Genomic DNA, 15,770 nt, shown 5'->3' with positions numbered 1-15,770 from the left:
CATAGAAATGGTGGTTACCATTGTGCACGTATTTTCAAATGGGAAGAAAAACACCTCTTAGTTTAGGTCAATCCTGTTTCCAAATTTTGCATACAACTCCGTTTTCAATTGTTGCTTCTCATTTAGAATATTTTTATATTCGGATTCCAACTTCTTCAAATTTTTCTTCTCCTCGGCTTTTACCTGCTCTAGATTTTTTTCCATGTACTCCGTGTCGACGCTGAAGAAGCAGTCGCCTGGGGAAGCATGCAGAGGAAGAAGGGGTAAATTTGTTAAAGGGAAATAACTGCTGCTGCTGATGATGATGATAATGATGAGTCGGGTGGTAGCGGCACGGCGTGGAACCGGCAACGAGAAATATTATCCCTGTGAAAATGCGATAACCCCCCAAGGTATGTACGCATCTACACGTAGGTATGCATTTACACGTAGGTATTCAATGCCCCTGGCGGGGGCACGTACCTATGCCCAACATGGCGTCTTGCGGAGAGAACACCAAAGAAACTTCGTCTATCGATGCGTCAATATTAGAAATACTTTCGTTCATTAATTTTATCTTTTGTTCGTAAACCGATTGTTTAAAATGTAGGTTAGTGAACTTTCCTATTTTTTTCTGATCCTCTACAGTCATGTCTAACCCCAAGTCATACTTGGCATCTTTAATATTCGCCATTTTGATGAAAAGACGTAAACTGTGTAGGGAATTTTCTGATCGAACTGGCAATACTTGAGCGGATATTTTTTTCAGTCCAGGTTGAAAGACAATGTGTGCATAACCGTGTGAATATTTTAATGGTCCACAATTAGGAGGCGTGGTGTAATTAAAAAGGAAAAATTTTGATCCCTCGATTATTTACACTTTTGTGCTTCTCCTGTCATTTGTATACTTTCTCAAAACGGGGCGTGTTCCTTCCTTTAAAAAATGGGGTAGTTCCGGATTCAGCTTGGAGGCTAAGGAAGGGTTTGCAGATTTGGGACGTTTACAATCTTTCCAGGGAGGGCAAACATGAAGATAAAAAAAAAGAGGCATATAGTAAAAAGTGCCTCATGAGAGGAGTTAAAAAAAAAAAAAAAAAAAAAAAAAAAAAGGAGTTTACCATTTGTTATTTTATTTTTCAAAAATGACATCGAGCAACTCCGCAATACATATGCGTGTATTATGCCTATGTGTAATACGTGAGGCTTGTTCCTTTCTTCATCCCCCTTGAAGGTATCACCTGGGATGCGTCAATATTAGGAGCGCCTACGTACATACGTTTGCGCCCCCCTTACCGTATGCACACATATGTATGTAGAAAGTTGCTAAGGGCGTAGGGAATTGAAAGGGAAGAGATGTGGCGCGTACCCTCTTCGTTGTGCCTTCTCGTAATTTGGGTGCTCATAAGGGGAAAAAAAAAAAAAAAAAAAAAAAAAAGGCGGAAATATAAGGCAGCAATGCATGGTGGGGAAGAAAATCGACCATACGTGACGGTAAAGCATAGCGCCAATGCGTGGTGTGTCATCTGCCACATCCGGGTATTCCTCGGAAACGCGTTTTTCATCGATGGAGCAGTAGCATGTCAATTCACCCTCTCATCGGTTCCCACCCATCCATTTTTACATACGAAGTCGTGCGCATTTATTTTGCTACACAAGTTGAAAGTTATTATTATATATGTGCTACACTCTGAGGGGAAGATTGCCAAGTGCGCTCATATGCCTTGTGGAATACTGCCATTAAAGTCATTCTCTCGCATATTTGCCTTCCTTGGGTTTACGCCCCTATTTTTGTACGTACGTAAAATGGTGCACACATGTAAAGCTACTTAAATGAGGAGGTAAACCTAAACTTTATATACATATGAAATTCTATTCGCCTACCGCACAGTGGACCTTTAAAAGAACTCGTTGCTTGAGGCGAAGAGTCATACCAGAATCGATGTTAAAACAGATGAGTTGTTTTTCTGTATAGCATTATGAAAAAAAAAAAAAAAAAATAGATTCACATTTTTGTGCCTTTCCATTTTTGCCTGATTTTTCCTCTTTTTTTTTTTTTTTTTTTTTTTTTTTTTTCACTATTATGCGTTTTCATCAACCATTTCCCGTTCGTAGCAAGCACCTCCACGTGTAGCATATATGAATGTGTACAGGCTTCTGTAAAAGCGTTTTATTTAGAAGGCTAATTTCGCTATTTTGGTCGCACTACTTGTGAAGAAGTTCTCCAGATAGGAAATACGATCCGCCAAGGAAACTGAACCAAGGAGTGGTCATATAGCCGCATACCACACACTGTAGGTAAGCACAGAAGGCAAGGTACGTACCAGTGCAAAGTGCAAGGTCCAGAGTGCTCAAGGAGGACTCGCACCAGAAGAAGTAGAACAAAAAAAACACCCTTCTCAGTATACCCCGTAAGAAGCAGAAACCATGGACAACGTGCTGAATAGGCTAAATGTCATTTCGTATTCCATGGCCTTGTGCTTTCTTATCCTATGCCTCTTCAACTATGGAACTTCCTTTTATTTATTTGACGAGAAAGCAATGTCGACGAATATAAAAGTAAAGAGTGTGAAGAGGTTGGTGTATAATCGACACATAAAAGGAGACGAAGCCGTGCTATCGCTAGACCTATCATATGACATGAGCAAAGCATTCAATTGGAATTTGAAGCAGCTATTTCTTTATGTTCTAGTAACGTATGAAACACCAGAAAAGGTAAAAAACGAAGTTATTATACAGGATTATATAATTACCAATAAAAATGTGGCCAAAAGAACCTACAAAAATTTCATCACGAAATATTCTCTTAAAGATTATAATAATGGATTAAGAAATAATAATATTAATTTGCAAGTTTGTTACAAATATATGCCTATAGTTGGTTTGTCAAGATCTTATGAGGGTACTAAAATTTCGTACAAATTGCCTGCAGAATATTTTGACAATTTGCCGTCCAATTATCCTTTGTATTACCCAGACAAGTGACTCACTCAAAAGGGGGGGAGGGGATATTTGTGAAGAGAAACTCCACAGACATGTGTGCATATGTAGATACATGTCTATGTACATTTTTGTGTGGCTCGATGGAATGTAACAGCGCTGATGAGTACGAATCGATGAAGGAGAAAACCTCCCCGTCAAAAATCAGCTACTGAAAGAGAATAGAGAAATTTTTAAGTTATCGAAAATGTAGTAAAAGGGCAATACGGATGACTCACATTTGGGGGTAACATATTTTACATTTTTGTGTGTATATCTATACATGGCTGTGTTGCACATGTGCACGCATTTTATGGTTGGTTATTTCATGTAATTTCTTCCTAAGGTAGTTTCCATTTTGATCTGTATATCTATTTATCCTACTTGGCAATGTTTTTCACCACATCGTATTGCATTTTTTTCTCACTTTTTTTTTTTTTTTTTTTTTTTTTTGTTGCTTTGGTGAATTTCGTCTATCATCGAGTTTTACCAAGCGTATGCACATTTCTTTGAGGAAAGTTAACTCTGTGTACGTGCGTGCGCACAGTGCCTTTGAACATGCCAATACTGAGCGTTTAATTATGGAAGAACTGGTGTTATCCTTTTTACGGTCCACATTGTGGCCCATTATATGATTTTTTTTTTTTTAATTTTTTCCAGTGTACCCGTATTTTAATACACAACACAAGTGCAAGACTGCACAGTGGGTATATTAAGTGTTGTTTCCTTGCCGGACTTTTTTTTTTTTTTTTTTTTTTTTTTTTTCGTTTATAATATTGTTACGTAGAAAATAGAACAATTTTTCTTATTTTATTTGTTAAATACATATCACGATCTCCAATAAAGTGGCAACGAATGAGACAGATAAGGCACGTGGCGGAGGTGGATAGTAGGAAATATTCTAAGGGGTAGGGACTATATAATAATGAAGCGCACATTACCCATGCGCATGTTTGTCGATCTGTCTGTTCTTATTTTATTTTTTCCTAAGGAAGGCAACCTCGCTGTGTGCAGGTAGAAATATGGGATAAAAAAAAAAAAAGAAAAAAGAAACTTTTAAATGTTTAAATATGGGTTGGTAAAAAGGTTTGTCAAATTGTAGGGATGCATTAATACTTACCTACATTCATTCATGCCTTTCATACGTACACTCAATCCTATTTTTAAAAAGAATAAGTAACCTTCTCATGATGGGCGTAAAATTCGCTTTATTAATGAGCCTCCTGCTTATTAGGGGGGATACAGAAATAGGTGTGCTTATCAGTAAGCTAAGTGGAAACAAGAAAGGAAGATTTCTCAGTATTACGGTATGGTCTAGTTGTAAATCTATGTATAGCTTGTTTGAGCGTGTGATTGTAGTTTGCTCTAGCATTGGGGGTATTTCTCCATTATCTTAATGATGTTTTACTTTAACATTTTTGAATTTTTTTTTTTTTTTTTCGAAGTGCAACGCTGGAGAAATGCTCACCTACGTAAAGATGAAAAGGACCAAAAGTAGTGCGCGCTTCTGTAGTGCCTCTTCTTATATCTTCCACTTTATGCATACGTCTACTCACTGCCTCCAATATTACCACCCTTCTGCACTACCATTTTTTCCAACCTCCCGTTGTAGAAACACAAATGCGAGAAGTGCAAAAAGGGGTTTTATAACTTTTCTAGGGAAAACAAAACATGTCTACCCTGTCCCCTTGGCACATTCAGCGACGCGGAGGGGTCTATAGTGTGCAGGAATTGTCCAGGCGGGTCTAGTAATGAAAAGGGCGGCTCAAAAGAAAAAAAAAAAAAAAAAAAAAGAGAAAGATAGGCATAAGCTAAGGTATACTAATTATATACGATAAAAACACTGACGCATGCGTCCCCACCCGTGTGTATTTACCTTTTCTCTGCGTAGCCACGAAAAGTACAGGGTCGGAATCCTCTGGCAACTGTGTCTGCAGCAAAGGTTTCTTAAAAGAACAAATTAAAGAACAAATGAGTCGCACAATTTGAAATGGTGTGATTAGGGAGAATAGGAAGAAGGTGTATCCCCGTTGAGAGGCATTCACATAAGTAAATAATTTTTTTTTTTTTTTTTTTTTTTATATTGTTATTTTGCAAGGCTTCAAGTTAGACATCACCAATGGCAAATGTGCAAAATGCAGTGAGCTCGAATTATGTGACGAAGGGGAAAATGTTTGGTCATTTAAAAATATGTGCACGAAAGAGAGGGGCGAAGAGTATGTAGAACTGTGTAGAAACGTACGAACCGAGCAAGTGTATAGTCTTCAAATTTCATGTTTTAAAAAAGACGTTTGTTTGAATCACAAAGAAAGGAAGAGCTGCTTGGAGGGGAATAAATTAATCCAGTGCAAAATTGTACGAAAAAAAAAAAAAAAAAAAAAAATGGCACAAAAATAGTTAGCCTCTTTTGCCGTAATGCCCAACGTTGCACATTTAGTTTGTTCTCTTTTTTTTTTTTTTTCCACCAATAAATGTTCTAAGTATGGTCTATAGATAAGTACATCCATATGTGACCCCCCCCTCCTCCACCTGACCCCCCATTGGGGATAATTTCCCAACTGCAGTGTGATGAAAATTTCAGATACGATTTCGTAACCCCAGTAAAGCGTCCGTGCGTTTTGTGTAGTTTTACAACGTACGTATTTTCGCTGTACTTCATCGCCCTGGGTTTTTTCCTAAGCATTTTAATACTCACCTGTATGGAAAGGGAAAGAGAAATGAAAATAATAAAACTGGTTGTTAAATATACGAGGTTTATGTCTCTGCTCAGGTGAGAACCTTATTCACAGGGTCAATTCGAACCAGTTGTTTTGTGAGACGATACCAAATTTCTTGCATAAATATGTTTGTTATTTTGATGACACGTTATTCAGTTCTGTCGTTTGAATATTACATTAACTGCACTCTTTCATGTACCCTTTTTTTTTATCCTTTTTTTTTTTTTTTTTCATCCCTTTCTCCCATACAGGTACGTGAACTCCAATTACAGTCACTTCCTTTTAGACACGCTGCACTTTTTCATCGTCGGAGTTCCGCTGAACGAAGTCCTCGACTGTATATTCGCGGTAAAAAGGCACATTCTCATGCAGGAAATAAAAAAAAAAAAAAAAAAGTGATCATATGATACGGGACAACGCAGAACAATGTAGTATAATGGAGTGAAGCTACCTGCCCCAAGTGCCAAGAAATTTCTCTACCTATTAGTACAACTTGCACACCCTCGAAAAAAACCTTCTTTTTTTTTTTTCACTTTAGAGGGGTACAAACGAGGAAAGGATTGAAAAGAAGGTTGATTTTTTGCTATTCATTCCTCTGGTCTTTTTAGTATTCTCCTTTTTTGGAACAATTCTCTTTCGCCTGTTAAAACGTAAGACACGAAAAAAGGGGGAAGAAGAAAAGAACGAGCGCCCAGAGTATGATACTTCTACCCAGGTGTTAACAATGTGACAGAAATTTGTCCACCATGGAGGCCACATAGAGGAAGTATTTATTTTCCCCTTACTAGTTTTATGAGGAGAAAAACTACTTTCCTTTGACCTTTTTTAATAGTCACTTATGTACTCTCATAAAAGGGGGTGGGGGGGGGGGGGGGGACACCATTTGGTGTTTCTCTCAGAGCGAACAAAGGGAATTCCCCCCCACCCCCTTTTATGAGAGTACATAAGTATGTCTAACTTAATGTATCTATATTAACCTTCATATTCCACTCCTATTCTTCATTGTAGAGAAAGGCGAAGATGAGCTAAACGATAAGTGGCGTGAGGATGTAGAAGTGGATAACATACCCTCCCTGGGCGAGCACACATCTTCCTTCCGAGGAAACAACAAGCGCAACGCACAAGAGGGTGGCAAATATTTTGCACAGCTTTTCTTTTTATACCATGAATATCTCTACTTGGAAATAATAAGGTTATGTATTTTTTTTTATTTTTGTAATTATGATGAAGAGAGGAGAGGCGACTTTTTGATAGTGGACGATTCTTTAGAGTGCACAAAAATGAGGAACAAATATTATGTAAAAATATGGATAATAGTACTGTACAATACTTTTGTTAATTATTTCGATTACTTTTTATTTTTTCTGAAGAAATATATTGCCAATTTACACTTCTTATGTGTGTTAAAAACAAAGGTAAGCACACTTAACCCTTTGGATGACATTTTCTTGTTAATCTTTTTGTTTTTTTTTCACAAACGATTTTTTAACAACGTGAAGGCATCTCTAATTATTAATCATAAAAATGGTATATATAACAACAATGTACACACATTTCAGTTTGTTGTCATTGCTGTGTCTTTTTCTCTCTATACCTTAATTACATTCTTATGCGTCTACCAATGTGATGATTGTGCGGGGGAAAAGGAATTGGATAAATTGCACAAACTGGAAGATAGACGAAATGCGGGGTATGTTGTGAGGGTGTCCCCACTTTATGTGGAGGAAGAAGGGGGGAGAAAAAAAGAGATCAATCAATCGGACCTTTCCAGGGTGAAGAATGATAATAATGACGGAGAAGAAGAAAAGGTGGAATTAAAAAATGGACAAATGGATGTGCCACATTGTGAGGCGCTCGAGAAAGACGAAGAAGAGGGCGCAATGGAGGCAGAAAATGAGGGCATAGAAGAGGACACAAGTGAACACAGACGGGGAAGTACAACTGGGGGTGACAAAGAAGATCACTCCACTATCCCATCGTGTGTTGTTAAAGTGATAAACCTCATGTCTAATTTTGTTAAAAATCGCAAAACTGAGAAAATTTTTTTCTACTTTTCTATGTTTGTCCATGTCACCATTTCACTCTCCTATTATACCTTTTTAAGTTACGTGCATGGGAGAAATTTCCTGGGGGTGTTGACAACCATTTCGGTGCTATGCAATGGGTTGATTTATGTGACAATTTTCTTGCTGCTCATGAAATTGGCTAGAAGGAATAACCTGAAGGGCGACATTAAAGACTGGCTCATGATTAAGGGCCTTAGAAGGAGGGTAGAAAAAGCGAAATGGATGGGAAAATTGGTGGCCATATGGAGAAGAAGAAAAAGAAGCAGAACAGAAAAGGAACAAGCAAGTGGCAAACATGTAGTAACATTCAAAGAAAGAAATAACAAAATGGAGGAGAAATATGTTTTGAAAAATGAAAAAAGGAGTATCATCTTGATAAATAATATCCTGAATAAGAGCAAAAATTTTAAGGTTCATTTTGGTGAAGTAGCGAGCAACTCAGAAAATGATAACTCTGTTAAAAACAAGGAAAGGAATAAGTTTATCAGAAGGTACAAATTACTAAAAATATCCAAAAGGTGGATTTTATCTCTTCAAAATGTTGTGGATCTATCCGACGAACCAGAGAAGTGCTTGTCTATGTTGATAAGCTTAACCCTAGAGAAGGAATTCACCAACCTGGATTTAGACGTCTGTTTGAAAATAGTACAGAAGAATTATTTCGGCACAATGAAAAATATGCCAGAAATTTTGAGAAACTTTCTCAAATACACAAATAAGTTTTTAGCCATTTTAGAGAGAAGGAAAAAAGGAGAAAAGAAAAATTCAAACGCGGATGGAACCGAAAGCAGATACGCATATGGACGAATTAACGACTGCGACGAGTCAGCAATAATTTTCGCATGGGGGTTAGGCATTCTCAGTTTCGGAAATTTGCAAGATGTAAACTATAACCTGTCGCCTATCCTATTTCACGTTTCAAATGTGCTAGCCCAATGTAGATATATCAAGTATATAATGGATTACTATTTCAGATATATGCCCTATTTTGGGGTTCATCCTTTGGGGGGGTTGGGAAATTACTACCCCCCCCGTGAAACTACTACGGGCAGCACACTACCCATTTGTGACACTACTTATAATAGGTATGGGGACCAAGAAGGAGAAAGCAATTTTAATAGGGTTGGCCCCGAAGGGGTGGAGAACGAAGCTGTTGTGTTTCAAGTGATAAGCAAGGAAACATACTCAGATGGATATATAAATGGTAACAGGGAACAGCTGAATGTAGACGCGTCAAATGTGGAAGCATGTTTGGGTTCACAATTTACCCATATTGAAAAGATGAAAAGCTCCCCACAGGATCTATCCATTTCTCTATCGGGTTGTACCTTCAGTGGAGAAGCGGAATCAGGTTTAAGAAACAGGAGAAAAGGTAAAGAGAGCATAGGACAAAAAAATGCATATGTAGAGTGTGCGTGCGTGGGAAGCATTTCCCATGGGGGGGATGAGAATCCCAGTCGATATGCACATGAAACTTTTCACTTGAATAATTTGCAGGGGCCGAAGAAAGGAGAGACCATCAGTCGGGAAATGGACTTCCCCTGGAATCTGACCTTAAACGCATATACGCCAAGGAACTTTGCAGAATTTACGTGCATTGCTTATTAGCAGATGTAAGCGAGATGTACAGAGGCATACACTACAGACAGACATGCGAAAAATACCTATGTAGTGGGGTTCTAAACCTATGGGGGGAGCATCACAAGAGTAGTAGCAATATGTATATGAAGCGGTATTACGAACATTTGGAGAGGTGGGCAGAAATGGAGGAGAACACCATGGGGGATACATCCTCAGGAGGAGAAGTCAAACAGGGAAATAGGGACCCAAAGGAAGCAATTTTCAACATAGAAGATTACATAAGCAGCAGGGTTATAGAAATCGATTTTTATGGACAATTTGAGCACCTAAAGAGTGACACGAAAAAATATTTAATGAGCCTAATTAAAGAAGGAGACTCTTTATATGTGAAGGAGTTAACAAACTTTTCGGAGGTTACTGGAGATAGATCTCAGGAAATGGAAAGAAAAGAAAAGGAAGAAAAAGAAAAAAAAAGAAAAAGAAAAAATGAACAATTTTGCAAAATTTTCTGTAGTGCTTTGCCAGTGTGCATAGAAAAATGCTGTTGGAATTTTCTGGACAAAAATGAACTGAAACAGATTGAAGAGGAAAAAAGGCAAAGAAGAAATTTCACAATTTCATGTGAAAACATGGGGGAAATATATTTTAATGTACATGTATTGAAAAATTATGAAGAAAAAATAACCTATTTTAAGATTGATTGTTATGGAGGGGTCATTTCGGTTGGGGGAGAATTTGTGAAGAAAAAAGGGGAGTTCCAATATGCGCGGCTAAAGGGGGATGGAAGGAAGAAGACAGCTACCGAGGGGGATAAAAAAAGTGACAAAAATTTTACGGAAGAGAAAGAGGACAATTTTCTAACCGAAGAGGGTGTGCAGATGTTGAACGGAAGCATGCACAGTTATATAAATTACGAACGCGTGGAAGGTTCAAAAATGGAAATATTTACCCACAACAGTTACGAGGGTGAGGTAGGAATTACAGGGGATATGAAGGGAATGAATTTTCATGAGCGAAATGCACTAGTGGTCCTAACCCCTCCAGTGGTTATCCCTGCGGAGTGCACTATAGAGGTGTGGCTGTTTGTTGATTCAAGAGAAGGAGCCACAAATGGACGGGAAAAGAGTTTCCTCTTTTGTGACATGGAAGGAAATTCCCCATTCGTCATTTCGAAAATAGGACACAAAATTGAGGATATAGAAATACATATCAGTGATAAGAGCAGGTTAAGTAATTACTTTAGACAACAACACGGTGAGGGGCAGGGAGAAACTCTGGACGGGGTGGAGACTAATGGAAAGGGAAGTCATGGGAACGTTTACATAAAATGCGAGAAGACTTCCAAATGGAATAAAATAAATTCCATAGTGAAGGAAAATGAGTGGAACTTATTAAATATAACAAAATGTGCAGGTGGATTAATATACTACATGAATGGGAAGTACATGAATAGCGTTTCGCACGAAGTGTTAAATTTAGAGAAAGAATTACAGATGAGCATATTTGGAAATTCCTGCTTTGGAAATAATAACGTAGGATTATGTTCCTCTTTTAAAATCTTTGAGTTTTTAAAAAAGGAAGAGATAAAGAGGAGGTACGAAATTGTGAAGAATGTCAAAGGAAGAGAAATTATTGGAGACAACCTCTGCATGGAGATGAAAGACCAAATAATAGAAGGCATAGATGTTAGAGATAAATGCATGCAGGTTTTTGAATTTTTCATATACTTTGCGCAATCGAAGAAGAGGAAGAGAAGGGTCGTTGCCTTGACCAATGACTCGAATTATAGAGTAAGAATGTATCAGCTACGCTTTGTTTCGAAGTACACAGGTGGCACTTTTCCAGGGGGTGGAAACAGTCGTGGGAAAAGCCCCCCAAGTGCCCACATATACCAAAGAAACGGTGATGAGTTACACACCAAGCGGAACAAATTAGAGTTGACGAATCGACCAAATGGTGAAGTAGAGGGATGTGCAAATCTGCACAGGAAATGCGAAAAAATAATACACATCCTTGATAAGGAAGAGTATGGATACAATGTGTATTTCAAAAAAGTCTGTAGAAAGGAAGACGCCCCGAAAATTTACGGAATAAATATATTTTCTGATCTCCTTTGCTATGCATGTGATTTGTCCAAATTTTATAACTTAATTTTGGATCCACCTCTATCCATATATAACGAATTAGTAAAACCGTTCGGGTATACGCTATGCCTTTGGGTGTTCCTCCCCATAGAAGAAAACATTTCCTTTTCTTCGCTAGTTAGTGGAGAAAAGGATGCTCATATAAGCGTTTTTAGCGATAGGCTAGTTATTGGATGTGTTCAGAATTACAAAAGGGGGAAGGAGAAGTGCCAAACGTTTTATCACTCTTCTGGATTCAGCATCAAGAATGTGAAGAGGGGATGGTATTACCTAACAGTCGTTGGAACGTTGAAGGGGCAATTTTACTTTATAAATGGCTGTTTCAAGGGCCATCATAATTTTTGTTCTTTTGATGATATAAAATATGTAGGAAATAGTGGCTTATTTATTAACCCTTTTCCCTATATCTGTTTCTTCAAAATGGTGACGAAGCCTTTATCTGTCACTGAAATTATGTGTGAATATGCATGCCCTGCTTATGACAAGTTAGGTGCTTCTCCCGGTTCTTCCTATTGGTACTTACTTTTTGCAAACGTTTTTGGAGGAGAAGCCCCAAATGACGAGAACGTAGACTCCTTGAGTGATCAATCTACATCTTCCACTGGTTCAGACAAGGGGAAGTATGTCCACTTTGAAATTACAGAATTTTTTCATGTGCACGTTTATCCATACCGAGAGAGGAAAGAATACGAGTTGGGGTTATCCGTTACGTCTATGTTGAATAGAAAATTATTTTTTTTTAACCAAAAAAAAGAGCAAATTAACAATTTGAATATATACCTGAACGTCAGCATAGTGTTGCCTTCATGTTGGGCAATTTTCGCTGTCATCAAATTGTCGTATGTGAATAAGTCTGCCTATCACTGTTTGGTGGGAGGGGAAAATGGAAATTCGCATGTTGCTATTAAAGGCTCGAATTTAGCCTTAGGAGTTTTAACGCACCTGGGGGAGGTACTTGCTGAGGTGACAAATGGGGAAAGAACAAACCATTTGGTGCGGGGTTCCTCCTCAAATAATAAAAAAAAGGTCGCATCAGGAGGTACTAATAAAATGGGTAATACAGCGCAGTTCGAAACGGGTAGGAACATGTGTTACCAGAATTATCCACTTTTTCACAGCTCAGGGTACTACCTCCAGAAGGAACTGAACGAGGAAATTCTATTAACAAGCAGGTGTAGACAGAATGAGCAAACCTTTTTCATTGGTTCGCACAAGGTAGGAGTGTGCAAATCATGTCTCAGTCCCATAAGTTGCATTGGAAACTGCCTATCAGTCAGTGGAGAGTATTTGTCTCCTTTCGGTTTTTACAAATTTGTGCGGGTCGTTTTTGAGGATGTTACGGATGAACAGGTCATCCAGTTTCACCGGTCCCTTCCTTTTCGGGGGGAGCCCAGGTAAGTGTGCAACTATGTGCAAATATGGCCGTACCTGCTGATAGTTGTAAACATTTAAAATGAATTTCAGCTAGGGGGGGCACCTCTAAATTTGGATTGCAGCCCATACCCTTGTTCGTACGAAGACGTCACGTTTGAGACGGTGTAGAAAAAAAAAAAAAAACGAACAAGCATACAAACGAACAAACATACAAACAAACAAACATACAAACGCACAAACAAGACATTCTTCATTTTGCACCTTCCGAGATGACAAATTCCGTTCGAAATAGCCAAACGGAAGAACACTAAACATTTCACGCAGTTTCGCGGGCAGGTGTATTTAAAAGGTATATAAAGAAACAACTCTCTTGGCATCATAATGCATGTAACGTATATTGGACTATTTTTTCATACGAGCCGGACACGCTAATGAGAGTACAAAATTTAAACTGTACCAAAGTGGAATAAGGGAAAGTCTGAAGAAAGATGGGGAGGGGCTCCTTTCCCCCTTCATTCTGTTTCCACATCTCCTTCATCAGTAGTTTCATCCGATTCGATAGACTCATCCCTGCTTTGGTTTTCCGTTTCTTCCGTTTCGTCCTTCCCTTTCTCAGACCTAGAGATAAAATTGAAGCAACATGGAGTAGGCACACTGTTGGAAAGATGTTGCCACAGTGCTTACGCACTATATTTGGGGTACCTTATTTTGGCAAAAATGTACACAGGTGAATATAAGGACAAATAGACGTACAGAGATGCACATATATATATATATATTTGTTACCCGTTCTTTTGAACTTCGTCGACACTTTTTCCGTTGATTTTTACTTGTGGGCTTCCGAATTTACTTTTGGCAATTCGCACTTTTAGTCCCTTGGGTTCATTTTCCTGTTCTTCATCGAATTCTTCTTTGATAATTTTTTTCATAGCTAGCTTTTGTTCCTTCTGTTGAGTATTTGCTTTCTTTTTTAGTGATTCATTTTGTTTGCCCCCCTGATTCACATCTGCCTCTTCATCCTCATCGTCTGCTTCCTCCTCCTTTTCATTTTGCTTTTCCTCTTTGTCTTTCTCCCCCTGGGCATAATTATACTGTGGTAGTTTTCCCCTATTTTTTGTGATTTTGCATAAAACAGCATCAGTTATAGAGTTAACCCAGAAGTTCCTGAGGACTTTACTAGCTAAACAGAGAATGGTAGAATCATCCTTTTTTTTTCCCTGTCGTATGTTAATACATTTGCTAGATAATGTTTCTATTGGCAGAAGTATATCGTTTATGCTTATTTCTTTTTCCTTTATATTTCCTAATTTTAAAATTAGCTTATTAGAAACTATAGACCCTTCAATGATCAGCTTGCCTTCTTTATCCGTTTTGTCTAAGATTAACCCTGCCAAATGCTTAAGGGATTGACCGCAATATTTTCTATTAGAAAAACTTTTCGCTTCGTCCAAATTGCTGTATTCATTTTTTGAAACCCTCAAAAGTTCCTTTGTCCATTTATCCAGATTTTTGTTAAAGAATACGGGGGCGCATTTACTCAGTAAGACATTTAGTAGAAGGATGGGAAGGGCCCATTTTATCGAATGCATGCTTGGCTCGGTTGGTAAAAGAAGGGGAGTAGACAGTGTGGGTAATATGCCAAAAGTGGCGTGTTTTTCGTGAAATGTGGCGTGAGAGATACCAGTTGGACATAGGTGCAAAAGAGTTTAACGACACTGCATCAATTTAGTAATGCTTAGTTATTCAGAAACGATTTTTATGGTAACTTTTTAACAAGGAGGAAATTTCAGCTAATTTTGGTAAGAACAAATTGGTGGAGGAAATGGGGGTAAACCCTTGTAATGTTCGTTTAATTGTGTGGGAGTTTTTTATTTTACTTTTTTTTTTTTTTTTTTTTTTTTTTTTTTTTTTTTTTTTGTTCCTTAATTTGAAGTTATGCATTCTAGACGGGGGGTATACATTTGTGTGTACATACATGGCTGTGCCCAGTTGGAACAAAAAAAAATTCCACAGGGAGGGTGTACATAAAATGTTGTGATGGAACATGTGGTAACGTGAAATTATGCGTGGAAGGGAAGACTCAATTTTGTGACTTAGCTGTGGAGCGAACATAAGGCAGTACGTTTCCTTGCGTCCAGTCAATAACTACAGAACATGTTGCAGCGCGCGGTTCAACACGCAGTGCAAAGGGGACTACAAAACGGACTGCAGAACGAATGCAAAATTTACAACATTGCGCTGGGGTAACAGATCCACGTGCTCATTTCTTCTCAAAGTAAACAACAGAAGGTGTATTCACACGCCAGCTACACACTGTGCTTTCCCATATTTAATATCATTGCTTAGGTTAGTAATTTTAAGGCTACATTGCGCATTATCGCAGGGTTTGCAAATTTAAGGCTGCGTTGGCGTGGAACTTATACGCTGGTTAAATGGAAAATGTGCTTTAGACGATATGCCCCTAAAACAGCGTGCCGTAAACTATTCCTTTCACGATGCAGAGTGAGCGTTGTCTAATCGGTTGTACCCCAATTTTAGAAGAATACTTACGGTTATAATTATTTTTTCATTAGAGGAAGGATTGAAGTCATGCTGTAACTGTTAGGTATGGTGTAATAGGTACTACTCGAATGGGCGTGTAACTGGCCATGTAGCTTCTCATTCGCCCTTTTCACGTGCATTTTGTGGAGCCCTTCCTGTGTGCATATTTTTCTCCTGCTCTTTCGATGGACTCACCACAATTTGCCCATATAGCGCAGAAAAGGAAAATCCCCGAAGGCCTATCCACCTCGCTTTTTATCTTTAAAATTTTTTCAATACATAAAAAAAAAAAAAAAAAAAAACACAACTACATGTGCAATTTGTGCGAATTGCGCTTTTCAAATTGGCTAAAACGTTGCAGTGGTTTAAATGTGATGAAAAAAAGAAAATGT

General features: G+C 38.2%; 4 protein-coding genes across 4 annotated transcripts; 2 read left to right on the top strand and 2 right to left on the bottom strand.

Annotated features, from left to right (window-relative positions):
• Positions 1-57: 57 nt before the first annotated feature.
• Positions 58-673, bottom strand: PKNH_0702200 (prefoldin subunit 4, putative; the record flags this gene model as incomplete). The annotated part of the gene is made up of 2 exons (XM_002258280.1): positions 58-236; positions 463-673. The coding sequence occupies 2 exons, from the start codon at positions 671-673 to the stop codon at positions 58-60; spliced, it is 390 nt and encodes a 129-aa protein (XP_002258316.1).
• A 1,730-nt stretch (positions 674-2,403) lies between these two features.
• Positions 2,404-2,961, top strand: PKNH_0702100 (signal peptidase complex subunit 3, putative; the record flags this gene model as incomplete). Its single annotated transcript, XM_002258279.1, has 1 exon — positions 2,404-2,961. The coding sequence occupies one exon, from the start codon at positions 2,404-2,406 to the stop codon at positions 2,959-2,961; it is 558 nt and encodes a 185-aa protein (XP_002258315.1).
• A 1,184-nt stretch (positions 2,962-4,145) lies between these two features.
• Positions 4,146-12,861, top strand: PKNH_0702000 (conserved protein, unknown function; the record flags this gene model as incomplete). The annotated part of the gene is made up of 10 exons (XM_039113919.1): positions 4,146-4,262; positions 4,401-4,427; positions 4,568-4,703; positions 4,847-4,897; positions 5,054-5,310; positions 5,520-5,725; positions 5,924-6,020; positions 6,211-6,322; positions 6,681-9,110; positions 9,236-12,861. The coding sequence occupies 10 exons, from the start codon at positions 4,146-4,148 to the stop codon at positions 12,859-12,861; spliced, it is 7,059 nt and encodes a 2,352-aa protein (XP_038969560.1).
• A 488-nt stretch (positions 12,862-13,349) lies between these two features.
• Positions 13,350-14,426, bottom strand: PKNH_0701900 (PH domain-containing protein, putative; the record flags this gene model as incomplete). The annotated part of the gene is made up of 2 exons (XM_002258277.1): positions 13,350-13,455; positions 13,624-14,426. The coding sequence occupies 2 exons, from the start codon at positions 14,424-14,426 to the stop codon at positions 13,350-13,352; spliced, it is 909 nt and encodes a 302-aa protein (XP_002258313.1).
• Positions 14,427-15,770: the final 1,344 nt, after the last annotated feature.

The sequence above is a fragment of the Plasmodium knowlesi genome (assembly GCF_000006355.2).
Source record: "Plasmodium knowlesi strain H genome assembly, chromosome: 7".
NCBI lineage: Eukaryota > Apicomplexa > Aconoidasida > Haemosporida > Plasmodiidae > Plasmodium > Plasmodium knowlesi.
This window is presented reverse-complemented; position numbering and strand designations above follow the sequence as displayed.